The sequence below is a fragment of the Lathamus discolor genome, chromosome 3, assembly GCF_037157495.1.
Source record: "Lathamus discolor isolate bLatDis1 chromosome 3, bLatDis1.hap1, whole genome shotgun sequence".
NCBI classification, from domain to species: domain Eukaryota; kingdom Metazoa; phylum Chordata; class Aves; order Psittaciformes; family Psittacidae; genus Lathamus; species Lathamus discolor.
The window spans coordinates 141,015,877-141,043,853 of record NC_088886.1 but is presented as its reverse complement, the minus strand read 5'-3'; the positions used below and the strand labels follow the sequence as shown (position 1 = coordinate 141,043,853).

General features: G+C 39.0%; 1 protein-coding gene and 1 non-coding gene across 2 annotated transcripts; both read right to left on the bottom strand.

Annotated features, from left to right (window-relative positions):
• SMC3 (structural maintenance of chromosomes 3) lies at positions 1-26,941 on the bottom strand. Its single transcript, XM_065672220.1, has 29 exons — positions 26,795-26,941; positions 22,746-22,821; positions 21,186-21,224; positions 20,326-20,393; positions 19,879-19,950; positions 19,432-19,511; positions 18,776-18,854; positions 17,325-17,442; positions 16,635-16,810; positions 16,377-16,457; positions 16,009-16,173; positions 15,364-15,485; positions 14,737-14,950; positions 13,143-13,246; positions 12,822-12,921; positions 12,208-12,368; positions 10,730-10,871; positions 9,394-9,544; positions 7,571-7,723; positions 5,609-5,760; positions 5,239-5,397; positions 4,424-4,531; positions 3,919-4,027; positions 3,052-3,299; positions 2,725-2,937; positions 1,814-2,005; positions 1,459-1,636; positions 781-887; positions 1-477 (listed from the first exon to the last, which is right to left on the bottom strand). The coding sequence occupies exons 1-29, from the start codon at positions 26,807-26,809 to the stop codon at positions 406-408; spliced, it is 3,654 nt and encodes a 1,217-aa protein (XP_065528292.1). The 5' UTR covers positions 26,810-26,941; the 3' UTR covers positions 1-405.
• On the bottom strand, positions 8,303-8,466 carry LOC136012469 (U1 spliceosomal RNA). The gene has a single exon (XR_010611769.1). It is a non-coding gene; the product is annotated as a U1 spliceosomal RNA (small nuclear RNA).
• Positions 26,942-27,977: the final 1,036 nt, after the last annotated feature.

The following is a 27,977-nucleotide window of genomic DNA, read 5'->3' as shown; positions in this document are numbered from 1 at the left end:
TTACAGCAATAAAACCATTCATTTTAATTGAAGCCATTAAAAAAAATCATGTGAGGCAACAGAAACAATAAAATTATGCTTAAGAAGGAAGAACTAGCACTTTCTTAAGAGCTTTAAAACAGCAACAGCCACTTTACAAAAGGTTTGAGGGAAAAGAATAAAATTTCCAAACTACAGGTACTGTATAAAGGTAACATTAATAGTTATCTTATAAAATACTGCAACAGAGACAAAATGGATACTCAAGCTTCTTCGAAACTAAGCCTTCTGGGGTCTTGGTTAAAATGTATGTTCAAAAACTATTTTAAACAAGGACTAAATACTTCTTATTTCAAATTTACAGGTCCTTGGCATAAACGTAGCACTATACACATCTTCCAAACCAGCAGTTAAGTACAGTTTTGCTTAACCATGCGTGGTGTCATCTTCTACAAAGTCTTTGGCCATTTCTGCTGTGATCACATCAATGTGACTAACCTGGTGGAACAAAAAAAAGTAAACAGTTATTGCAATATCTGCTGCAGAGTAAGACAGATTTTTCCTGAAAGCTCCAAGACTCAGCAGCAGGCCTAGAACAGATTTCTGATTTCCTTTGAAGAATATAACAAGACATCTGTAGATACATGAATTCTTTTTCAGGAAGGAGAGAACTTTTACAAGACTGTGATATGACTAGAAATCCATCACTGGATAAGACTGATCCCACTTTGAACTCCTGTTAAATCAAGTCTCAAATGCACAACCTGATAAGGTTCTCAGTAAATGCTGTAACATACTTACCTTGTTTCTGAATTTTACACCATAGAACTTGTCAGCTGACTCAAGCAGTTCAGGCCTGAAAGTTGTTGTAATAAACTGAGCATGTTCAGCTAGCTCCATAATCATATCTAAAAGAGAACACAAAGATTTTTAGTAATGTAGGCTTTTCAATACAGCAGGACAGGTCTTAATATAAGGCAGGTAAAGAATTGGCTATTCCTTATTCAAAACAAGGTTTTGGTTATTAAAACACAAATCAAGAAAGGATTCATACCAGCTCTTTAAGTATCATCATTAATTCCAGTATGAACTCTGAGAAATGTAGCCACTTAGCAAACTCAGTGGGGTATTAAAACTTCTCTGATTAAAACCAGAGTAAGCACTTTTCCAATGATGCAATGATCTAAAAGTTCATCTTTATTAAACGAAACTACACTTAATACCAGGGCTATTACCACCACACTGAAGTATAGTAAGGAGTCCCTTTAAACACAGTAGTCAATACAGAGCTTCTACCTAAAATGAAGTTGATGAGAGCTTCAGAAGGCACCAAGTTAAAGTCTTATTCTAAGAAAATCTAATTTCAGGATATTAAAAAATGTCCTTTATAATTAAAGGTTTTTACTTTAAACATTAGACATAAGATGACAAACTACCACCTTCAACCACAATGAAGACGAATAAAAGGCAGACAGGTACCTGAAACAGCTTTTCTGTGCTGAGCATCCAAGGCTTGGTCGATTTCATCAAACAAGTAAAATGGAGCTGGATCACATTTCTGGATAGCAAATATCAGGGCTAGGGCCACCAAGGATTTCTGGCCACCTGAAAGCTGCTGCATTTCTCTCATTTCACCCTGCTTCCCTGTGAACGATACCTAAGAAAACAATGCAATAGCAAGATGCCTTCTAAATATTAAACCGTAACATCTCTTCCTATTATAGTAAATAAACAGGACCTATTAAACATTGCTTTTTAAAAATACAGTTAAACAGCAACCTAAATAAGTATTTGGAATACTCTTGAGTAATGAAACACAAGTAATTTTCCTTACCCTTATGCCAACTCCAGTGAACTGGTCTACAGATGGGACACTGCTCTGAGATCCAGATCCCCTTTCACTCTCAGTGCTGCCTTCACCTTCATCCTGAGACTGACTCCCCTCCACATCTCCTTTCTTCATCACTAACGTGGCCTTGCCACCAGGGACTAACTTCTGGAATACTTCACTGAAATTTTTTGACACCTAAAAGAGAAACAGTCAATACACCAGCTCATTTTTACGTAGTGAAATCCAATGCAGACAACAGCTGGTTTTATATGTTCACACTACAAATCTGCTTCAAAGCAGAGACCCACATTCATTGTAAGAAGAATTTGAAGTGAGAAACATATGCTATACAAAGTTTGGTTTAAAAGCATCTAAACCAACTGTTCTTGCTGTATGAAAATTTTTGTGCATTTTTTCAGGAAAATGGTAAATTAAAACATAGAACAGCAGCAAAACCAAGTATGATTTATTTCAGTAAACTTCAGATGAGATCTCAGTTAAACAAATGACCATTTAAGAGAATACTTAATGCACTTTGTATTTAAGACTCTTTGTTAACACCAGGAATTACTTTTACTAAATCTGGGGAATGGATTTGGTGCAGAGTTCTTTACCAGACACTTCCTGCTAAGGGCTGTACATAGTACAGAGATACTTCCTCCCTGGTGAATCCAAAACGTTTGAAGTAAAGCTAGAGTTGTAATACAACCAAGATTATAATCTTGGTAATACAACCTATTTAAAATGCCAGCATATTTCTTTATCAGTATTTAAACTCCCCACAAACTTCATTACATGAGAGTGGCTTTTGCTATTACAGATGTACTTAATATCTGCTGCTACATACAGCTGCTACATAACGGGACAATCTGATTTCAGCCCCAGCATCTTTACAATTGTTGCCATTTTGTTACCTGTTTGAAAGTCAGCTGAATAGCCTCGTATTTCCTGAGCTCAAGGACATTCATCAGTTCCATGATGGATTTGTAGCCCCTGTCCAGTTCCTCTTGTCTTTTTATCAATTTTTCCTTCTGCTCTGAGAAATTCACAAACTGATCTAAAGCTTTTTTATTCACGTGACTGTATTTCTTCAGTTCCGTATTGCACTGCTCCAGTTTGCGGAATAACTGTAAATGGAAAACATTGAAGTATCAAAATGATTTGCAGTTCTAGCCACATTTGACATTCAAGATGTTTGTGACAGTAATATTTCAGGTCATGAAACCAAGCACACTTATTACCTGTTTTAAACTTAATGTCTGATATTTTTCAAAAGCCTCCTGTGGAAGTGAACCCAACTCTCGGATTTTCTTCATGCATTCCTCTTTCTTCTTGAGGAGCATGCCTTGCCTGTTAGTCATTTTTTCAAGTTCTTTCGTATCATGGTTAATGGCATCCATATGCTCCTTTTCCATGTTCTTCCAGCGTTCCATGCTCTTCTGGAGCTCTTTAATTCCTGCTTCTGTTTTGTCAATGGAATTATCCAGATCTGAGATATTGGGTGAGAGCACAAAACCCAAAGAGGTAAGTCTTACATGCCTGCATGAAATCAGCAATTATCCTGTCAAGTATTTATAAAAGATAACCCAGAGAAAAATATTAAGGAGTACAAAGTAAGACAGACAGCTCAAAATTCCTTTCTCTTTTTCACCAGACATATATATGGCTTTAAAAAAAACCCTGACAAATGCACTTAAGTTATGTTGTTAAAGTCCAGAAAGAGAAGCAAAAAAGTTTGAGTCATACAGATGATGCTATTTGCTATTTGACAGCAACCTGGGTTTAGACAGGTTAGACAAAATTCAAGAACTATACAAGATAATGCTTTTACAAAGGTTGCTTCAAAATTACTATGCCCAGAAGCCTGTTATCACCAACACATACTTATTGATATTACAGTGTGCAACTGTGGACACTTCCTTTTATGTAGGACATGCACAAAATCTTGTTTCATTGGATTAAGTTCCAAAAATCTGTTACGCCCTATGTAACTACTACAGCACATTTGAAACTAATGATTACATCTCATACTAGAGTCTATTTCTAAACTCAAATATGGTACGTGTGAACTTTCAAAACCCTGGAAAAAAAGAAATTATGCTACCAACCATCTGACCGTGCCAGTGTATCTTTCACTCGCTTGTTGATAGCCTCAAGTTCCGATGTCGTGGCAGTAAGAACTGTGCCACCTTCTGTTTCTCGAAGCTCATTCAGTTCCTATGGGACAAAGTAAATGCCATCAAGCTTCTTCACAGAGGGTAAACAAAAGTGTAAGGAAGACAAACAAGTGATCTTCTGCTACTCTACGAGTAACTCTATTACATATTTTAATACAATTTCAGAGAATAGTTCGATTTTCAAACCAATCTGTCATGATGATGGCCCTGTTTATATATAGGCTGTGTATTTAGAGTGGGATGTGACAAAAATTCACATGCCCAATATACTGTGCTGAAATTTCAGTAAAACACTCAACTCTGCTTGTACATAGGTAAGCAAAACCAACCACTGTTAATGCAGGTAATGAATGACTATTTATCAAATGATTACCATGTTAAAGGCCTGAAAATAAACAGACAGATTGTAAAAGCACATTTAAGAGAAAATCCTTACTTGTTCCACTTGGTCTAAGCGTTTTCTCAGGTTCTCATTGAGATATGTTTCAACTCTTGTGATAATGCCTTCTAGTTTAATCCTCTCATTCAAAAGCTGTCTGTTTTCCTGGGAAAATAAAAAAGAAAGTATTAATTGCCTTATCTCACTCCTAAAAAAAACATTTTTAACTTGTTAATAAAGACGAAAAACAAACCCCGTTCTTCACACTGCTCTCACACAGAATTGCACAAAATACCACACAGTTCTTTGGATTGTTGCTCTGATTTCTTCAGGTAGAAAAGAACCAAATGGTAAGTATTTGTACAGCTGTTTAGTGTAAAAGTCAACTGTACAAATCAGTAAGTTTCTTAAACGTTATTAGCATCTGAATCCAATTCATAAGCCTGGAAGAGCTTTACAGCCTATATTTAAGTAGTACTTTATCAACAACACAGATGTCAGACAAAACCTTCATTTTTGCCTCCCAGGTGATTAAAGGCATTGTTTTATTTCCCCCAATCTGCTCATCATTCCTTTCAGACAATACCTAACATCTATTTTTTGTAAAGTCCCAAGACCAGGAGCAAGGAAACTAATGATTCTAACATAAATAGTCATAATTCTCATAAAATATAGCTTGGAAAATTCACCCAGCCTTTGAGAAAAACATGCAAGTACACTTTGCAGGTGAGTAAGCTCCAAACATGCCTGATGACTTCTGATGAAACACCGATTACACTGTATTCATAAGTGACTTTTCATACAAAAGGACAAAAATAAGTATTGAAAAGAAAGGTACAACATTTAATAGCATGACATTTTCACTTCCTTACTTGCTGTAGTTGGCGAATTTCATCATTAAGAGCATCCACACGTTTCTGGTCCTCAAGACTGAGCTGAGACAACAAATCAGTCCCCAATTCTGCTTTTAATGATTCTCTAGTTGACTCCATAGCGTGTAAACTTGCCTCCAAGCTCTGCAAACTGCGTTGCTATGGAACAGATATGAGACAGAACAATTTCTCAGAGCAGTCTCCAACTTTATACAAATTTTCTGTTTACATGAACGTATTTTGGTGACATATCTCTAGTCATCTTTTCATACTATGACGTTAAACAGAAAGGAAGGCAAGTTTAACAGTAATCTTAGTGAAACAAGTATACATAAAACCAGTAACAGCTTTCAGTATCCCGGTACTATACCTTAGGCATAAAGGTCTTTTCAGACTGCTGCCTTTTCTCCTTCAGCATTTTCATCTCTGACAAAATACTGTCTCGAGAGGCTTTAAACTTTCTCTGCTGTGTCTCAATTTGCTGCATTTGGTTCATTAGCTGGTCAATCTCATTGTTAATCCATACCATGGGCTAAGAAAAACTCCATCCTTGCTGTAAAAGGCATGTTATACCTACTAGTACCTTCAACTGATATTGTTTGCATATTCAGCTGCCATCAAAATAAAAAAAATCAAAACACCCATAAAACCAAAATACTGAGTTGGATGGGAGAAATCAAGAATCATCAACAAAAGTAACCCGGACTACTCATTAACACCAAGAACAAACAAGGAAAGCTTCATTTGGTTGTTCATTTTACAATGTGGCACTCAGAAAAACACAGGGATACATTTGAACTTGTAAGGGAAATTCAGGGCTTACTAAAGATTTTGACTTACATGATAGCAAGAAAGATTTCTCATTTCTAGAATAGCAGTCCCTGTTTAAAAGTTCAATTATACCTGAACCAAAGAGACTATGGTCATTTGCTAATTTAACTACAACCAGCAGGAAGTCAAGCTCCTAGTTGAATTCCTAGCTACAAAAAACATGCTACCTGTACAATGCACATTAGGGGTAGGGGTAGTGTCAAAAATACTTTCTGCACAAATCTTTTCAAAACCATATACCTATGGATCTGTAGTTTAGAAAATACCTAAGGGAAGAGAAAATGCCACACTGAAATACATAATTGTAGGTACACAAACTGGGTCCTGCACATTGCCTACACAGAGTAACGAGAAGGGTGAAAAGTATCCATTACTGCTGGTGCATGCAAAGCCAGTCAGCAGGTTCAGTCTATTTAAGTCATGTTTAACAGGCCATTTTGACATTCTTCCACTGACTTAATAAGGTACATATGTACTTTTAAAGTTTTGCTAATCAGGTGCAGACCTAAGAACTGGCTTCAGTGTTCTGCTTATCTACTGCCCAAAAATGTCTCTAATGCACTGCTGCAGGTCAGAAAACAAACGAATTTAGTTCAAGGGGCAGAATGACCTGGATAATGGAGGAAAAAATTGAATAAGCCTCCCTTGTCCCTTTGAGATCCAGTATCTAGAATTCATGCACACTGTACCACTAAAGGGATTAGAGGAAAAGGTGACAGTTACTTGAATATTTGTACAAAGATGCTGAAAAGACTGAACTGTCATGCAGCTCAGTTTAATTATAATATAATGCTTTCTATCTCCTCCCCCACAGTGCAAGTGATGGAGATGGGTGTAACACACAATTTCAGAACACAAGTACTAAAAATATTGCGTGAGTCACATGAAGCAGTGAAAATTAACGCAGATAACAAGGGTATCTGGGTATAGGAGTTACTGCAACAAACCCTAACAGGAATAGGCACCCTCATACTGTAGGGTTTAACCTCATCTCTAAGCTTTAAGGATCAAGATCAAATTTTAACAGGGACAAATCACTAAAGCTCCTTTCTTCTTGAAACCTACAGTGCCAGACACTCTCTGAAGCAAGCTACTGGAAAAAGTGTGTTCCAATTGCTATTTTTCAGTCAAGTTTTTCCAGAACGGAAGTTTCACCAGCAAGTTAACAGGAGTGGTATAGAAACTAAGCAGTGGTATAGAAACAATTTCTTAACTAACTGCATTAATCTAAAGAACAACAGACGTGCTTTAAAAACTGTTACTTTCACTGGCTGTACACCACTTTTCAAAGCAGGGGTTTTGTTTGTTTCTGTTTTATCATTTCTTTGTTAACTAAAATCCCTACAGTGCCATACAGAACCAGGCTGTACAAGCAACTGTGAAAATAAATGCCACAACTAACATATAACACTAATGAAAGTTAGTAACTTTTTTCTCCATCTATTACTGCGAAACAGCAGCTTTGTCATCATGTAAGCTTCCCCCAAGAACAAAAGGATATTTTCAATGTTTCTGCGTAAGTTTTCATTGAGTTTTGCTTCGAGTTCACCAAGTTCTTCTTCTGCCTTTCTAACATCTTTCTGTAATTCAAGGCGAGACTTCCTGGTGTCGTAGTAACCTCCAGTCAAAGCACCGCGATGGCTGACCTGATCACCTAAGAGCATAACAGACCATTAACTGCACACTGTACACTGGCCATATGTTCAGGGCACTTTCTACAATACAACTCTTCCGATTAACTAGAATATTTCAACTAACCTACAGAAGCACCACATCGGTATCAGGAATCACATATGTATGTTTACAGCAATTACAGATGCTGGAGAGAGACTCTTCACGAGGACTGTGGTGACAGCACAAGGGGTAATGGGTTCAAACTTAAACAGGGGAAGTTCAGGTTAGATATAAGGAAGAAGTTCTTTATTGTGACGGTGGTGAGGCACTGGCACAGGGTGCCCAAAGTGGTAAATCACTGGCAGTGCTGAAGGCCAGGCTGGACAGAGCCTTGGGTGACACGTCCTGAGGTGTCCCTGCCCACGGCAGGTTGGAACTAGATGATATTAAGGTCCTTTCCAACTCAAATCATTCTCTGATTCTATATTCAGTTTAAAGTGCATTTCCTTTCTCAAGACCAATGCAGACTTAGAATCATAGAATAGTTAAGGTTGGAAAGGACGTCAAGATCATCCAGTTCTAACCCACCTGCCATGGGCAGGGACACCAAAAATTTAAAAAGAAAAAAGAAAAAAAGCAGTCCCCCACTAACACGAATTACGCAGTTGAGTTTCCTGCATTTGGGGAAATTGCAGGAGTCAGCACACCTGGAGTGCAAGGGATGAGCCTTGCCCTGAGAAAACCAGCTGCTTGATCATGTTGTCTCCCCTGCCAGATAAGTATGATCTCTTTCTATGATCTCCTTTAAGCATTCCCTAAATTTTTTTGCTTGTTCTGAATTAACTTCTGAAACCGTGCAGCTCTAAGGAAAAAAAGTATTTCCATGAAGGGGAAAATGCAAATGTCTAGCACTACCAGTTAAAAAAAAACACATAGTAAACTCAGATCTTCTGTGAGATGGACAAGGGAGCTGAGTAATTAGCAGCATCTGTGGCTTGTAGAGTATGCTGTTCCTGAAAAACTAATCATTTCCTCTTCAGGCATCCTTAGGAAGTTTTTCATATTGACTTTGAGATAAAAAGACAACAATTAAGACTGCAGGGAATCTGCCCTCCAGGCAATTGACAAGAGACACATTACTTCAGAGAACATAACATGCAAACGTGTTTGGTACAGAAAAGAATTCACCTTGCACTTCTCACTAATTAAGACTGCATACTCACACCCTAAGCTCTAGTTTGAGTTTGTGGGAAATAAATGCCTGTTAAATTGGGTTAAACAAATTGGATGAATTCAGACCTAATCTGCTTTACAATTCTCACGATGGAGGGACATAGCTACTGATTTTAGATCATAAGAAAATTCAACAGCTTGTGAAGAAATTCTGTGTTTAGAAGTGGTGAATGCTCCATCCCTGGCAGTGTTCAAGGCCAGGCTGGACAGAGCCTTGGGTGGCATGGTCTAGTGTGAGGCATCCCTGTCAATGGCACGGGCTTGGAACTAGATGATCTTAAGGTCTTTTCAAACCAAAACCATTCCAGATTCTATGAAGCATGTACTTAACCAAGTGCATCCTTGCACATCTTAGTCAAGAACACTGTTACTTAAAATAACCTGATTTTGTCAACGCTAACAGACCACATTTAATGAGCCTCACATTTCAGTGATTGTGTTTTTACAATAAATGACTCATAAAATTGCAATATTTACCTTCCAGAGTAATACAATCCATAGTGAAAGCTCTGGCCAGCTGGGTAGACACTTCCATGCTACGACAAATTAGAGTCTTTCCAAAAACATGCTTGAAAGCTTTATCAAATCTTGGATTGTATCTCAGTTTACTGATCATAGGAATGGCATCCTGAAATAACAGTGATTTTAATGAGAAGAACATACTGATACAAATATGGCACATATATTGCAAGTAATTCATATATCAGTATTCCAGAGATCCCTGGAAAAAAGGAACTACTACCAAGAGTAAAAATGGAATACACTCCAGCCTAAAAGTCTAGCATAGCATATTCACTGAATTGGCTTCACAGTCAATCTTCTCAAATGAAGACTTCTGAGGCTGTGTGTATCCTTATTTGCATACAAGATGTCAAACCCTGATCTCAAAAGCACAATAGCATGAATGATAATGGTTTTTTGCAATGTATCTTTTGGTAGAAGGATGACACACTGACTGAACATTCCCAAGAAACACAAATACCCTATGGAAATCAAGTGCAAGATTTGGCAATTTTAGCATCTAACAGTAGGCTTGAGCCTTAAGTCAACCAAGAGTGTGTCATGAATCTCATCCAAGGATTAAGCAATCTGATCGACTGTTACTGAGACAATTCAGTAAGGATCACAAATTGGCAGGAAAAATGCTTTCCACTAAAGAAATTATTCCTTTCTGTACAGGGCAGGACACAAACATTAACATAGTTTTCCTAGGAAAGTCCTTCCAAAATAAGCACACTACAAGTACGGTTGTTTCCTACTTTTTTCCTATATTTATCTGAGGAGAAAAAAAAAATCTATTTTAAAGATCTTATTCTGCCATGAGTATTGGAGGAAGCAGCCAACATTTACACAACTCGCTGCTAAAACTTCAAGTAAGAGCAGGTATTTTCTTGAAATTATTTCAGAACTACTTTTAAATGGTTGTCACTGAAGGTTTATTTATGCATTTTTAAATCTAAGAAACCCCAACACATTTTCAGTAACTCTGAGAAATTGTCCATAATTGTAACACCTAACATGGCTCTTCAGCTTTTGCCCATGGCAGGAGGCTACAATAAAATTCTACCACTTTTTAGTATCATTTATTTACTTAAAAAGGTGAAGTTTAAAGTTTAAGAGCAAATATCTGGTAAGAAAGTATTTTCCTACAGCAGAGGTTTTTTTTTTACATTGAGAAGCATACATTAGAAGTATTTTATTACTGACATTCACCAGCAAAGCAAGTGGTGGGCAACAAGCAACACACACAATTCCAAACACCAGGCTTTGTAATTCTCGAGTAGAGGAAGGTTTAAAAGGAACTCAAACTCACATTAGTCTCAGGATAAGCAGTATCTCTCACATCTAGCTTGTTCAGAGGGAGGAAAGTAACTTCTCCAGGAAGGTTCATTTTGTTAAATTCCATTAGGATCTTCGTACTGACCTCATCAGAATCCACAATGTGATAAAACAACCTAATTAACAAGGCCAACAAATAAGCAAAACTTTAATGTGCTGAAAGCACTAATATATTTCTGTGGGAAAAGGAAGCATACAGGTACCAGCAAGTAACAAATATAAAGTTGTATTCCATTTTCTCTCTGAGTCCGTGCCTTAGAATAAGCAAGTGGATGCACTCTATTCACTTTCATTAAAATGGGATCAGCCAAGAATTTCACACTCCACCCTCCAGTCACAAAAGCCGTTCAGTATGCATACAGTCTGTGTGCAGAGCCTTTTCCGGCTCCACTGAAAACCTTTTATCAATATACAATATTCATCCCTCTCTCATGGATTTAGAGAGTTTGCATCTTATGACTCTCTATACCATTAACAGAGACCACACCTACCTCCCAGTGCATGACTGGGACTAGCAGAAGAGGGATTGAAAGAAGCTACCTTTCTTTTGCAAGCTGAGCTACAATTTGCTACTGCTTTTTGTAAACTATGGGGCACAAGAGGATGTAGAGAACTGTGAAGCACTTTGAAGAGACACCTTTATTCATGCAGACACAGATGAGGGACATAGAAGAGGGACAGCATTTCAAATTCCAGTAGCATCAACATTTCTTTGTGATAGTTTGCAAGAACATGTCACCTCTGTCCTCTTACCTGCCCTTATGCCACTATCCACATTTCATTAAAGCAAGAATATGTATGACTACTCATGAATTAGAACAGGGGACTGATCACTCAAAAAGACAATTTATATTAATTTGAAGCGTCAAACGCTGCAGGAAGCGATGGATCACCCATCAGGCACGTACTTCTGGAACACATATTACATGCAGACTCATTGACACTCAAAGTCAGATAACTGTCAACCTGCTATTTAAAAGCTAAGAGACCATTCACATCCATGAGATTTTCTACTGTAAGTGAAATAATTCTTACTGACTGTTAACCATTAAAACATTAGCACTGCTTACTGTTGAGTTCATCACACTGGAAGATGCCACCCATTTTATTCAATATGGCTCAGCCTCACCATCAGCCCTTTGGGGGAAGTTTCTGGCAAGTGTCAGGAGTGTGGGTCTGGGGCCTTTCTTTAAGGGTCTTTGTGTTGTTTTGGTTTAGGTATTGGGTTTTTCTTTAGACAAGATCAAGAGCAGCTAGACTCATTTTTAATTAGGCAGAATTCTTCCTAGTTCCTTCTCAAAGAAGTACCAGTACAGTCATGCCATATAGAAGGCACTTTAATCAAAAACAGACAAGAGCTCAAATTCAAAAGACTAAAAATTTCAAGTAGCAACTGGCACCAATAACTGTCACACAGCAGCTGCTTTAAGTTTTACTTAAAAGCACAATTACCTGTTCCCTGCAGTAACTTCAACACAGGTGTAGAAAGCTGGTTCACATTCAAAATTATTCATCACAATGCCGTGATAACCATTTAGAACATGCTGGTTTATGCCTTTTCGACGAAAGTGCTCCAAAACTTTGTTTATGCTGTCTATCCCATTCAGAATGGCCTGTTAAAATACAACTCATTATTGTACCGCAATTAAGAGATGTAGAAGTAGTGTCCACTTTACCTTTGTCAAAGTTCTAGCCTCCATTTTGTCAAGTTTCTGCTAACTAACCCATAGGTCTAATGGAAGATACTTCAATATAGAAGATACTTTCAATATCAGTCCACCATTTTCAGGGCCTTTTTTGTTTCTTTAAGAAAAAAAGAAATCAAAAGTACATGTTTCCCATTTTTGGCTCTCTCCTCAATGACCCTGACCTTACAAAGCTAATTTCCAAAGAGTTCTAGAGCTACAAATATTTGAAGAATTCCACTCACAAATATAATTTGTCCATCTTAAATATGACATTAAGACCACAACCAAAAGAAATAACTGTCATTTCAGATATGACTATGACTTGTCCTTTGAGAAGAAAAGCTTCCACAAGGAATTCTCAAATACATGGGATATTACCTTTCCCGTTGCTGCTCTGAGAAGCTGCTGTTTCTTTTCTAAATCCTCTCGCTTTGCAGCGAGAGCTTGTTGCTCTGCATTCTCTTCTCTCCACAGATAACTACAGAACAACAGAAATTAAAACATTTTAAGTGTGACTGAAGTCTGAAGATTTTTTTACTATTATTATTCTCAAAGACTGATAATCTAAAGGGAATGAGAAGTGCAGGAGTTCATACATGGCCAGATTTCAAAAACATACCTACATGCCATGTTAACAACTACACAGTTGGGGTCCTTCACATTAAGTGAGATTCAGACATATTTCAATTAGTTACTAACTTTCTTTCACTCTGTAGTTCATCCTTTTTATTTTTCACTTCATAGTATTTTCTGTCCAGTTCTTCAACACGCGCCTTCACTTCATTAAGATCCTGGTCCAGTTTCTAATACAAAGAACAGAACAGTATGAAACTACAACTTGCCCTGCTCAAAAAAAACCTTTTTTGTTTTTTATTCAATACTAAATTACTACTGAAAATTCAGAAACAATTCCTACAAATGTCTTAAACAATTTACAAGAAACTGAAAAACCACAAAGAATAAATTATCTTTGTAAGGAAGCAGTAACAAGGTGACATTATCAAGCAGACTGCAAGACAGGTCCTAAGTTGAACTGTGCCTGTGGCTGTTTACATGTAAATGTCTCAGTAATAGTAAGGAACTAACTCTAAACAGTAACTATCATACACATAACTGTAATCATGCTCTAAAGTGGCACTTGTGATAGGAACATGTATACCAGTCTTGCGTACCACGCCATACTGCTGTTAAGTCAAAATTCTCCAGCAGTACTAGTGCTTTACCACCGCTCCTGTCAGCAGCGTGCTGTTTAAGCCAATGCACAGACACCCTTCCCTGTCTCATTTAACACTTGCCTTTTTCCAAGCAGCTCAAGGCTAGCACTCAGATTTTTTTCATAGTTGTCTGTATACAAAAGGACCAGCTGTGTTCTCAAAGCATAGCCAAGTTTTTCCAATATAACTTTCCAAGCTCTCACCCAAGACACCTCCCCTTTGAACAATAGAAGTTCTGAAGCTCTTAGTCTAAGCATAAATCAACCTTCCTTACAGAGAAAAGGAAAACCAAGGTATTTTTTTAACAGGAATCAAAGGCATCTTCTAATTTAACCTCTACAGTTCTACAGAACTCCCATTGAGCAGTACAATACAATTACAGTGTCAGTATTAAATGCCATTTCTTTCATTCACCAACCCAGAGAATCCAAACTGCTAATCCAAACAGTATCTTAGTAGAACACCACTATCTTTGTACAACTACATTCCTAGTCCATCAGGCTGATCCTCCATTCTGGTAGATATATTATACAAAGACCAAGAACACTGTCTCTCATCACAATATAGCGGCACTAGAGCTCTCCCACCGTAAGTGCAGTTTTCACTCCTGTAGCTCCAAGTGGGAGTGATATTTTTGGATTATACTGCTCTGTTTCCAGTGTTTCTGAATAAAAATTCACATCTAAATGTTACACAGATAATACTTAGACACATGAATCTTCTAACATGGATAGGGATGCAACTTTCAACTTCTAACCAGCCACAGTCGTGCAAAGGTGCAGTGTCTACAGCACAGTTTAACAGATCTTCTGTTTAGAGAAAATTAAAGAGAGGACTGAAAACAACCAGTACAGATGACACTTCAGGGCAAATACCAGAAAAACTCAATACAGAGTAGTGGGATGCAGTGCTAAAGGGAGTTCAGCATTTATCTGCAGATGTCTTCACTTTGTAAAAGATTACACCCAATCAAAAAGTCTCAAATCCCCTATAAACAGGCAATAAAATCTCACTGTCCAAGATAAGACTGAGCATTTAACCTTTCTCTCAAAAATACAGACAATAAGCTGATAACTTACATTGTACTGTTCCAAGTTTTTCTCCTTGTTTGCCTCTGTATCCTCTAAATCTTTGTGTATAGCTGCAATCTGCCGCTTCTTGTCATTGATGGCTTGATCTAAAGACTTTAGTTCTTTCTTTATCCATTTATCCCTTTCTTCTTTGGAAGTAAACTGGCTTCCTCGACCTTGTTTTGCATAAAGATCTGTTCTTTCCTGCGTAGCCTGTGCAAGTCTATTTTGAGAAGGGAAAAACATGCTGTGTTATAGAGAAATCATGAATATAAGAGCAAGCATTAAGAATTACCATAAGAATTGTCAAGAAGTGTCAAACCAGGCTCTAAAATTTAAGCCCCAAATCATTAACAAAAAGAAAAGGATCACATTATAAACCATAAAATTATCCAGAAGACTTCACAAAACAGGAAGCCCACAAGAGCCCACAAAAATGGTTAAGCTTAAAAATTAATGTCACCAAACACCATTCCCCCGCAACCATAAAGGTAGCTTTTTACAGACCGGCTGTAGGTACATATAGCTACCCCATCCTCAGGCAACAAGTACAACTCTGAGTTAACAGCACATATGCATAGTATAGACAGTATCTTTAAAAAATGCTTTGACTCCCCACTGTAGAATGCTACAGACCTAGCAATTCCCCTCTCTTCTCTTTCTTTTACACTGTTGAATTTTGGCTCCGTTTCTGCTAATTCTTTCTGCTTCTCCTCAATTTTCTCCAGAAGCTTTTGCCTCTCTTTTAACAGTCTTTTCTGAAAGTCAAAAAAAGCAGTATTTAAAGTTAGGCAGTATCAGGAACTGTACTATTAAATTCACACTTCTAAGAATAATTTAATTGTGAGATGCTATTGCTTCTCTGATGCTACACTGTTTCAATGTGTAACAGAAGTGAATTGAGTTCTAATCAGGACAGTAAAGAAGGATGAAACAAAGCATTCTCAAGAAGCTAAACTACTCAAGCAACGAAGGTCTGTATGGGGCAAACAACCAAGTTTAAGTTAGTTCTACAGAAAAAACCCTCCTTGCATCACTTAAGATCAAAAAAAAATTTAGGTGTTTTATTTTGCAACATTCAAGGTGATAAATAAAGCATCATAACACAGGAGTCTATGTTTACATCCCCTAGAAGCACACTAAGGACATCATAAAAACTAAGACATCTGCCCAGCAAACCTTAGAAGATAATGAAAGGCAGCAGTCTAAAACCAAATCTTAAATGTACAAGTATGCTACCTCATGCCAACAGCATTTTAAAACTTCACTGCTGTTACGTACTCTTTGTTCACTGTTGCCAGCTAATTCATCCTGCAGATCTTTAGCTTTCAGCTCTAATTTAGTCCTCTGTTTAATCTGTTCCTGTCTTTCCGCACTAAGTTGTTCTTTCTCTTCTTTCATTGCCGAAATCTTTGTCTTCAGTTCTCGAACTTGCCGTTCTATTTCCTAGGCAAAGTATGCAGTGTATTAAACACGCTTCAGGATCAACGAAACCCCACAAGATTGTTATTAATTAGATCAAGATCCATTAAAAGTGTGATGACAACATAAAATAGAATTTAACATGGCTTCAGACCACCTCCACCACCCTCAAGAAAACCCACAAAGCAAAACACACCCTGAAGAGCCCTTGTCAGAAGTATTCTTACCTCCATTTTATCTCTAGCATCTTGCTGTGCATCTCTCAGCTGCCTGGATTTCTCTCCACTTGTCTCTCGTTTGGCAGACAGCTGTATGGAAATATCAGCAAGATTCTGGCTTAGTAGTAGTTCCAGGAAGAATACGATTTGTTAAATTAGTGAAGAATACTGACAGGATTCTACCACAGAATCACGGAATGTAAAGAAAAGTGTCAAAAAGCAAATCAACAGCTCCTGTTGTATTTCTTATTAGACAAGCTATTTCACCTCATCGAGCTTAGCTCGGGTTTCATTCAGCTCCTGATTATAAATGGTGTATTCCAATGCTCTCCTCATTTTATCCCATTTCTGGTACTGCGCCAGCTCTTCCTTCTCCTCTTCTAGGGTATGCAGTCGCTCTTCAATGTATTTCAACAACTCGTTGATCTTTTCTCGCTTGCCCTCTTTAGAAAAGATGACAAGATTGAAGTTCAGTTAAACACTGTAATACATTCCCATGCCTTTAGAGCTAGTGAATTTCCTTCAATGATTATTTGTCAACAGTTATGAAATTTACAAAGGAGAATCCATGTCCAGAAGTTCTCCAAAAAAGCATCCCAACAGCAGGACTGTTAATACTAGTTATGTAAAGCACATAGGTAAGCATGTACTCTCCTGGCTCACATACTTAAAATTATTATAGTCTATATTACATAAACGTCAATGTTTGTCTAGCTGATTTTTGGATCACTGCTAGGTGGCATCACTCATGTGCTGTGAACAGTACAAATATCCCTATTACCTCTGCCAAAAAGTTTTAGTAATAAGAGCACACACAAAATCACTTATTAAACCTTTACAGATAACATACCACAAGTAAAACCTATCTAGCAATTAGCTTTACTGAAAAAGCCATAAACCTTTAGAGTCAACATAATTGCTGTGGTATAAAAAATTCATTTATTAAATAATTTTTACCTGTTTCTTTCATTAGTGAAATACTCTCTTCTTTGCGCTCATCATACACTCTTGTACCAGCTACTTCTCTTAGTAACTTCAGTCTTTGAGAGTCAGGCGCTGTGGCCATCTGGTTGATCTGAAAATTCAAGATCAATGATTTCAATAGCCTGCTCTAGACGTATGGCTAACCACAAGAGATCAAAGACTGCACTTTTTTTGCTGTGACTGCTTGCCTGAGGTTTTGGCAGAAGACTCAGATATCTAGTATATACTAGACTGCTCTGCTCTTGAGGCAATTACTTTAGGATAGCAACTACTCTGCTTATAATGAATTTTGTTGGGCTTCAAATGCTACCAGTTACTGCTAAAACTCAAGATACTAGTGTTAATGTACATTGTAGAGGTCATTACCCACTCAAAGCTATGCGTGAAGAAACTCAAGTTTGGGCTTTTAGTTCCTGATGCTAAACCAAATAGTTTAAATGCCTCCATAAAGCCACAACAAAACATAGGGATTATAAATCTTGGGACAATCCAAATCATGAAACACTCATTAATCCAATATTAAATCAGTCATACAATTAAACCCAATGAAAAACTCACTTCCCTTCATCACAATTTCAGTGGTTGCATCCTTTTGTAGGAAGGTAACTGCTTCTAATTTTTAATATATTAAAGCCAGTATGTGCACTGTGGCAGTAAGAGTCATATGCACCAATCCCCACTACATTCATATGACTTCAGCTGAAGTTTTCTTCCAAATACACAAGTTCAGCTTACTAGGAAAATTTATCCTGATAAACACCTGAGAGACTGTACTGCTGGGTCAGCATCTCTGCCATCAAACACTCCTCAAATCTCCTTCATTCCCCTTTGAAGTATGCCTTTCACTAATCTTTTGAAGCTGACAGTTATCAGTGGCTCCATGGTGTCCCACCCTGTGTGTCCGCTGTCTCCAGAACTTTCCTCTTTGAAAGCCTTGGTAAGCTACTTGGGTCTTGAAGACCAGGCCATGCTGTGAGCCCATTCCTTGCTGTGTTTTCACTTTTGGTACTTTCAAATATATTTCCATTCATCCTCCACTGACAGCATTTTTAGCCTCTTAGAATTTTCTTCAATTACTTTATTGCCTCATCTTAAGGCCCAGAAATCTATGGATTTACACTGAAATAGTGATACAAATTAAGGTTTTTATTCAAGTATACAGAAAAGCATGAGACTGCAAAGATTACCATGAAAAAACCCATTGTTCTAAACATCAACATTACAGACATTAAAACTTTTTTTTCTTAAAAAGGACAAACTACTAAAACACTAATATTTGCAAAAGCAGCATCTACAAGAACTGCTTCAAACTAAAATGGACTTAGGTTTTGGTTTAGTTCTGCAATAATGGAACTAAGTCTGGCATTCAGGAAACAGGATATTCTTGACAGCAATTTCTTCCACTTCGTGAAGAAGAATCTTACCTTTCCTTGTTTGACAATATAGTAAGGATTACTGCGAGAAAATCCAGCACTTTCAAGAAGATTCATCACATCATTTTTCCTGAAATGTTATTGTGAAACTATTAAAAACACTCATGGTAAAAGTGAGAGCTGTAAAAATTCAGTATCACAACTAAAAACTACCACAACTATCCGACACATGCTATAATCACTTTATGTAATGCATGCTCTGTTTGAAGAAGCTTCTTTACTTGATAATAGATAATTCAAAAATTAAATGAGAGAACAAAAACGGAAAACTATCAAAAATACTATAGCATTAGAGAGACTAAGAAAAAAGCACCTTGAAGCAAAGGGGGGCAAATACAGGTAAAGATATCACATGGAAGGACAGGACATGAAGCAACCTGAAGTCTAGTAACTTCTATCTAAAAAAAGCCCTGAGAGAAATACTATATAAGCACTTACACATTATGTTAATGACTGGATTAAACTGTAAATTCAAAGTCTGCAGTCTACTGCATAAGGACTGATGTCTTTGCTGTCAAACTACCAGTACTCAGCATTATACAACTGAATAAATTCATTTCAGGGCAGAGATGCAAGTGTTTGGTTTGACTAAAGAATTTCACAGGAATACCACTAGCTGCATTCAGCTAATGAAAAGAAGTACCTACGTCACCATTTTCTTGTCTAAGAAATACTGGTCCTTCTTGGCTCCAATGACTCTGCGAAGTGACACTTCCTCTTTATCAATCTTAAGGAAACAAAACCCAGTAAATTAAACTGCTTGCAGTAAGTTCGTTTAACTAATCCAGAACATTTATGGCACTTTCTACCAAAATTGACTGAGACACTGGAACAGATTGCCCAGGGAAGTTGTGAATGCTACACCTTTGACAGCATTCAAGGCCAGGCTGGACAGAGCCTTGGGTGACATGGTCTAGAGTGAGGCATCCCTGCCCATAGCAGGGGGGTTGGAGCTAAATAATCTTAAGGTCCTTTCCAACCCAAACCATTCTACGATTCTGTAAAAGCTGTTATTGTAACAAAGACTTCTGTAATCCTGAGATTACCAGAGTTTGAAATTATGGTCTATTTCCCAAGTATCATTTTCAACTTACCGGCAGCCTGTTGTCCGAATTGTCAAAAATAATTTCCACAAAGGCTGAAATAACACGAGGGCCTGTACCTTCCTAAGGAAGGAGATATTTTGGTTAGATAATTTCCACCTTAGAAGGATTTTGAGCTCATTCACCTCCCCTTTTTCCTGACAACCCCACTGCCCCCTTTACATCCAAAAATTTGAGAGCCAAGAGCATCTATGTAAGATCCAATGCCTATTTTTTATTTCTGAAAGTCCGGGCTACACATTCACCAGCACGCATTATCAGCTTAGTGTATTACTTTGTAATAAATTCCCTTTTGCCAAAGGGAAACAAAAAATGTTTAAGGATGCTTTTAAAACAATTGGCTTCAAACAGCCACAGCCCAGCAACTTACCATTTTTGTAGTAACATTCAAATGCATTAGCTTATTATTTAGTCTTGGTGTTATACAGCTTCACTTACATGCAACAAAGCCAGTCTCTGCTCTGGGCGAAGATGACTAAACTCATCACTGAGGACAAACTGAATTGCTGTAATAAAATAGTAAAGAAACAGAAGATTTATTCTTTCCTTCAGGGAGATATGCAGCAGTTTCTTTAACTCAAAACATACTGTTTTCTTGCTGTATAGTACAGTCATGACACTGCTAATATCTTACAATGTCAATTAATTTTGTCACTCAGTCTGCTGCACACCAGAATTACTCTGTCTCATCATCACCACCGCAACTGTTTTTACTGCACAAGCTTTAACAATGCTGCACAAGTAGGAATTCATGAGCTTCCCTCTACAAATACACAGCACACAGAAAAAAATCTTGCTAAAATACTTAATACTTGACAATTATAAAGACTACCATCACAAAGCTACCAACCACTGACTGGCACCTTTGCTCCTCCACTGATGCACCCACCCCACAAAATCCCCCTCATAACATTACATTAAAAGGTTGCATAAGCTGTGCCATACTGGTATGGAACCAGCTCAGAATTTAGCCACTAAGAATGTCTTGAGCAACTGCAAATATCACAATCAGCTTTCAAAGAGGGGTGACTTTTAGAATCAGTTCCCTCCTGTAAATACTTTTCGTCATTTGTAAGTCCTAGAAGGCCCTTAGTAAGAGAGGCTGAATACCACGGAAAAAGAACGAAGGTAAGTATCAGACAAGTGCATTGACATCTGCCCTCAATCACTGTCAAATAACTATCAAACTGTCACTCCTTGTTGAGGTGGAACATTTGGTAAACCAACTTCAGGCAAAAACAGAGAAACCTAGTAGCATCAGCATCCCCATGCTATTATATTAAGAAATCCATGCTCACCATAAAAGAAGTTGCTTTTCCCAGATCCATTTCTTCCCACTGAAAATTAAACCACAAAGTACAACCTCAAGTTGACATAGGTTAACATTCCTGCATTAAATGTTGCATATACATATTTAAGAACAAAACCCAAATATAATATAGCCAATAAAAATTTCAAGGGAATGAGGCAAATTTAGTAGGTGGATTACTTAGTCAGTGTCTGAGAACAAGAGAGCAGCCCTTTCCCCACTCAAACACATTACAATGACTTACAAACTCCAACACTATTCCACACTCAATCCTACTTATTCCCATCCTTTTCTTTTTGATACTGATCTCCTGGTGAGGTAAGGACAGTAGACCTAAATCAAATTCTTCTGGGCACTGCACCAATTCTTTATATTTAACCAAAGGAAAACACATGCCTTTTATGAATTTCAGGTAGCTGATTCAGCAATGTTTTGTTTGAAAAAAAAAAAAAAAATGAAAGTAGTACTATTTCTATTTAAAAAACAAAGGCAGAAGAACACTGCACTACACTATATACAGTAATCATGATGTGTTTCAGCAGAGCTCAGTGTCTTATCTTTAAGATCAGCACCTACTGCATTAATGTTTGAACTGCCTGCCATCCAACAGTAATGAACATCCCAGGCTTTTCATCCCTTCTTGCCTTCATGCCTTCTGGATTCACCTCATCTCCAAAAATACTTCGGATTGCTGTGAGGTCTTTAAAAAGGCAAAAAATAATGAAGCCAGGTTTTTTTTACCTTTTAAAAACACAAATACATGGATAGATTTAGCTCCCGCTGAAGTAACATTATGGAATAGGACATGCTATTCAAGTCATAGCCACTTTTTTCCACTCTCAGTGTAAATCCTGACTACTAAGTTTTTATGTCCAAAATTGACAGTTTCTGTAGTGTCAGCAGTCTCAAAGTTGCTGCACAATCACTAAAGTCAATGCAAATGAAAAGGCATGACAAGGCACCCACGGGCAAAAAAAAAAAAAAACAACAAAAAAGGAAGGGGCTTGAGACTGGTAAACAACAAGACACTGACAGCTTAGGTGTCACTGATGAAGTTACACTTTCAAACTTGTATTTTTTGACAGGCCACATTCCAGAAATTCATCCCTCCAAAGCTGGAAGAAAGAGGATCATCTTCTCTGCAGCCCTTTACAATAGCCAGTGTGCTTGCTTATTAAAAATGGTCATGCTTCCACACACATACACAAAGAATCCTGTACAAATTCCCTGCTGCTGTTCCTGCAAGGACAGCCTTTAAAAGGGGTCATAGCTGACAGAGATCTGCATATACGAAGGAGCTGACAAACCTCACTCAGTTTCTGAAGAGTCAGACATACTATTGTCACCATAAAAGCAAACAGTACCATTACTTTGCTTTGTGAGTGGAATATACCTTGTGACATGTTACAGGTAACTGTAAAGAAGTTTCTGAAATAGAAAATATAGTCAACAAATGTAGGCAAATTATTAAAAACTATAAAGGACTCTGATGTGAACATCATCTGGAAGAACAGTACAGCTCCAGTTACGTTAAAAGTATCAAACTTACCAATGACATTGTGTTTTGAGCTGAATGGATCCACAATGGTTTGGTCCCTGTAGCTTCGAAAGCCCTGAATGATCACCTAATGAGAAGAGAGTTATTTTAATAAAGTTCTTTCTTGAGACTTTGGACTATAAGACTTTACAGAATATTTCCTGTCAATTGTACTTGATCTCCCCCACCCTTCCCACACACATTTCAACCTTCCAGCTCATCGGCAATTTGTATCATAAAACTTGCCCCTCACCTAAGCATCACTTTAGGGACAGATTTTTGTCCCTGCACTACAAGAGATGCTGGTACTTCTCTAGGCGAAAGCACAGTAAAAGTTCCGAGAGTCTTTTTGTAACAAACCACACAAGAAAATATATTTGTATCAAATATTACATACACGAAAGAAAGCCCCAATATAACTAATACTTACCCTAAAGGGTCAGATTTATAGTTAATTTTTATAATGCAATCCACATACAGCATGAGAATTCTATTTGCAAACTCTCCAAGCAGAGCAATTGCAGACTGCAATAATTATACCAGACTCTAGTTATTTTATATGCAATACAATCTTATGTTGTTTTACCAAGCAACCTAAAGGGAAAAGTTAAAAAAAGTAAAATATCTTGGTTACACTGAATTCACTTCCTAAATGGACAAATACAAACCTACACAACTTCAGGAGCCACATGGCAAACTAGAAGCAGCATGTCAAATTCCAACTCTTCCATTACAATGTGAGGTTTACCAGGCCAAAGAACGTAGAAAGTACAGAACAACAATATCCTAATACTTGTGTGCTAGATAGCAGCAAAGTGGTCCAACATCCAGCACACACATTCAAGCATTAAGCAACCTTTTCCAAACATTAAAGCTGAAATACTATACAGCAGCTCTGCTCTGCTTATTAACACATCAGGCACTCGAAACTTTTGATGTTTGCAGATCTCTCAGCAAGAACACTTACAAAAGGACTAGAGCCAACATTTCATCATTGTCCTTCACCCAGCTCTTCACCAAAAGCAGCAAGATATTGTTCAAATAATGCCAATGTTTCACCATGAGAGTTATCATGAACTTGTTAGGAAGACAGCAAAGCATCTTACAAAATATTTCTTACAGCTGAAACTTAGAATATGAAATTATTTAGCCTTTGGTTTGTTTGTAAAGGTGTACGGTCCCATCTCCATTTTCTGTTTCCTTTCACATCTTCGAATATAGTCCATATTCCAGAAGATGAGCATTATACTTGGTACCTGAGAAGCACATACAAAAGAGCAAAAAGCCTAGAAGTAATACCATACGCATTAAAGCAAGCCTTTCCCCCCTACTACAAAAGCTTGCATTAACTGTACACCTGAGCAACTTAAGTATCTTCAAATCGCTGGCATAGGACTGGTAGCATGCTATAGAAATGGCGGGGAAAAAATCCTGTCCATAAAGTTCAATAGACAAAAGACTGGGAGAAGAAAGTGCCCTGATTTATTCACACCAAGTTCGGTCTTAAGTCTTTCTCCCATTATGTGACAGCCCATTATCAAGGATTATCACAGAAAACTCCTCTTACCACCTGTTTGTACTAATGGATTAAAACCATCTCATTAATACCAAATGAAAATGCCATGTCAGACAGCAAGTCAAACACTGGAGTTCATAAAAATTGAAATGAAATAAACCTTAAAGACATTAACTTTTAGTCAGACATCACAGAGCCATTCTCTTCCCAGGCAGTATGGCTTGTCAAATCCTCTTTGCAAGATTATTACTGGAATCTGAAACTAAGTATATAGGTAGGCAGAAAACTACTAATCTTTGGCCATCAAACATCAGACCTAGGCAACAGCAATTCTGGAAAAGGAAGAGTCTTCCAATATAACTTCATCCAATACCTTGCCTATCTAAACCTTTTTGAATTGCAGCTGTCTGTGCTCCCTCTCCTTGGGCATGATACAGTTTTCATTTCATACATGTACTTATCTAAATTCAAAGCACCCATACTGGAAGTCATTAAGGATTTCAGAATTTAATGGACCAAACTACAGAAAGTTTAAGACAATGTATGAACTGAAGACTACTCAGTCACTGTGGCTGTGAACAGAGACCCCATCTTCCCTAACAGTCTGCCTCATCTCCACATGATAGCAGCAATAGTGAGCTCTGCCTCAGTACCAGTGGCTTTCAAAGGAAAGAGGAACAGCAAATCTCACTCAGGTCTTGCCGCCAACTGCAGGCCTCTAGGCCACAGCAACTATGTTCACTTACTCTGATTTTTAAAAAATAAATAATAATAGTAATTAAAAAAAAGAAAGACGCAAACACAGACCAACCACTTTGGCAAAAAATGCTGCTTCCTGATAGACCATATTTCAAGCGGAAAAATAGTCTCTAGTATTTTCATAGTTTACCTGTATAATATCCAGAACGGAATATTTCACCTCCTTTATTCTCATAAGAACCTGAAAATCTCTAGAAAAAAGGTAAACCCAACCCAATAAGGTCATTATTTCTTGGATACTCCTATAGAAGCACAAAGTTCTACTATTCACATACTCAGACACCAAAAGGGAGACTGAACATCATTTCAGCCCCTCATAGTTTTTTCCTAGTTTCTCATTTCACCCACCCTATATATTCTGAAGCCTCTCAACTTCTTTATTGCCTTGTATAGCCTCAGATTAAGACTTAAATAGTTTAACTCCAGAAATTATTTTTGGGAAGCAACAAAATAAGGGATACTGGTGGAACTAAATTCACCCTTACGTGCTTCGTTCTTATGTTCACACCTTCTTACACTGTCTTCTATAGCTCCTGAACAGTAGTGGTTATTGGCCACCTAAATTTTTTTTTTTTCCAGATGAAACTTTTTTCCCCCTGACATAATTTGGACTCCTTACTCTGATTCTATGTATCTTCACTACTACTTGCTACTTTTGTGCAATTCAAACCTGAAAACCAAGAATTCTTATTCAAATACTTTAATGCAATGCGCACACCTGCAATGACAGAGTGATTTACTAAAACACAACCAAAAGGCATTTGAAACACTCCCTGGACAGCCAAACAGTTGATGAAAACCGGATTTTTATGTAGAACACGCATTTTCAAACATGATACAGTATTCATCTTAATAGAGTCGCAGGCTGCCAGAAAGACAGGTCAATTTTGAGCCCACTGAGAAATGAGAATCCATGCACAGGCAATGGTATGAAAGTAGCCATAAAAATTCAACTATAGTATACTATGCAAGAATATACTATAGAAGTAACATTGATGATCGCCTCAATCTCAAAAGCGGTTTGGAAGAGGTCCAGACAAGGACCTTCTTTCTAACTGAACGATAGCTGCAGATTGCTCATCACGGACAAAACATATAACAGGTTATATGGTCCGTGCCCGGGGGCCTAAGGCATCACAAACAGGAACTGTTGTTTCTCCTGGTGAAAGGGGCAGACAGAACCAGTTTTAATTCACACCTAATACACAGACACATTTCCTCAATGAAACCACATGCAGATAAAAAACAAAGGGGAAAAAAAAAAAAAAAAGGAGAAGCCACAACAGCTGAAAGACTGAAAAATGCAGCCGAACGGCTTAGGAGAGCCCTTTGTCTACAAGCCCCACGCTGGTAGGAGCCTCCCGACCTTAGGCCACGGCCAGGACGATAGGGCTGCCCCGTGCAAAGGGGCCCGCAAAGCCCGCCGAGTCTTACAAGGGCCTCCCCCAACGCCACTCCACACCTGCATTCACTGAAGCTAGCCGCGGGAACCGGGGGAGGCCGGGCACCCGCCGGCCTACACGGCGGGACTGCCCGGACTGGGCCGGGGATTCTCCCCCTCAGAAAGAACTGCGGTCCCGACCCACAGGGCAGCGGCAAAACAAGCACAGGCCTCCGGGCCAGCCACCAACCAGCGGACCCCTTGCCGCGGGCCAGAACCCGGCTCTGCAGCTCCCGCCGAGGTTGAAGACCCCCTGAGCACCGCGCAGAGCGGGCCCGGCCAAACCCACCCAGCCAGGCCCAGGCCGCACGGCACAGGCGGGAGGCTCAGACCCCGCCGGCTTACCTGTTTGATGTACATGACTGCGACGGATGGAGGAGGGGCCCGCGCCGGTGCCTCCTGCCGCCGCACGGCCCACCCTCACCGCCTCCTCCCGGTACGAGCACTCGGCGCGACCCCGGGCCGCCGCCGCCTGTCTCCCCCTCAGCCTCCCCTGCACCGTGCCCCGCTCACCCCTCACGCAAACAAAATGGCGGCAAAGCCTCCCCCGTCCCGACCTGGCGCGAACCATTCATCACGAAATGGAGGGGGAGACGAGGAGCAGAAAGCGCGCCCCTCCTCCTCCTCCGGAGAAGGACTACCACAAAAGACAGAAGGAAGTCCCTTTCTCTCAGCTCCTAAAGTGCCTCATTGCCCTTTTTGAAAGAGTTGTGAAGCTGAGAAGGCGGGTGCTGCGTCCTCTCGCAGCAGGGATCCCCCTAAGGAGCTGTGAAAAGTGGTTTCTGCCCCTGAGGGGCGGGTTGGGCGCCAAAGGCAAGTGTGCGCCGGGCGGGCGACAGTGGTGCGGCCGGAGGGGCGCGGAGCAGCAGGCCTGCAGGGGGCGCTGCCGGGCCGGGGCAGGTGGACCCGGGGGCGAGCAGCGCGGAGCCGTGCCCAGTCCCATCCTGAGGTGGAAGGGCAGCGAGCGTGAAACAAAACCTTCCTCTCAGACCCTGTCTTTTATGCGAGGATCCAGAAATAAAGAAATCTATCTAAAAAGAGGTGTTGAGGCCTGCGGCTGGGCCCCACCGTGTCCCCTCACCCAGCCAGCCCCCCAGGCCTGAGGGTCGCAGTCTGCCCCATGGCGGCGGGGCCCTGAGGTGTGGGCGCCAGTCAGGTTTAGCTGATTTACGCCCATTTTTGCTCTCCATTCCCACTATACCAACTCCCTTGCTTGAGTGTTCTCACTCCTTTATCTCCCAGAGAGCCGCTATTCAGCTCCCGAAAGGAGCTGTCAAACATACAAAACAAGCAACGCGAAGGAAGAGAAACATTCATTTTCTTTTAATCTCCTTCAGTTACAGTAATTTCAGGTGTTATCGTGACAACAGTAGGGGCTCGATGTCTCAGAGAAAACAGTCTTCAAGGTGACAGTAATGCAGCTGTAGCCAGCATTTCTCGGTATGTTGCAGAATTCCTGTTCTGATCCCCTTAACACTAATAAAGAGTAGATTTAAACACAACTGCCTAGTTCCTACCTCTCCTAGAA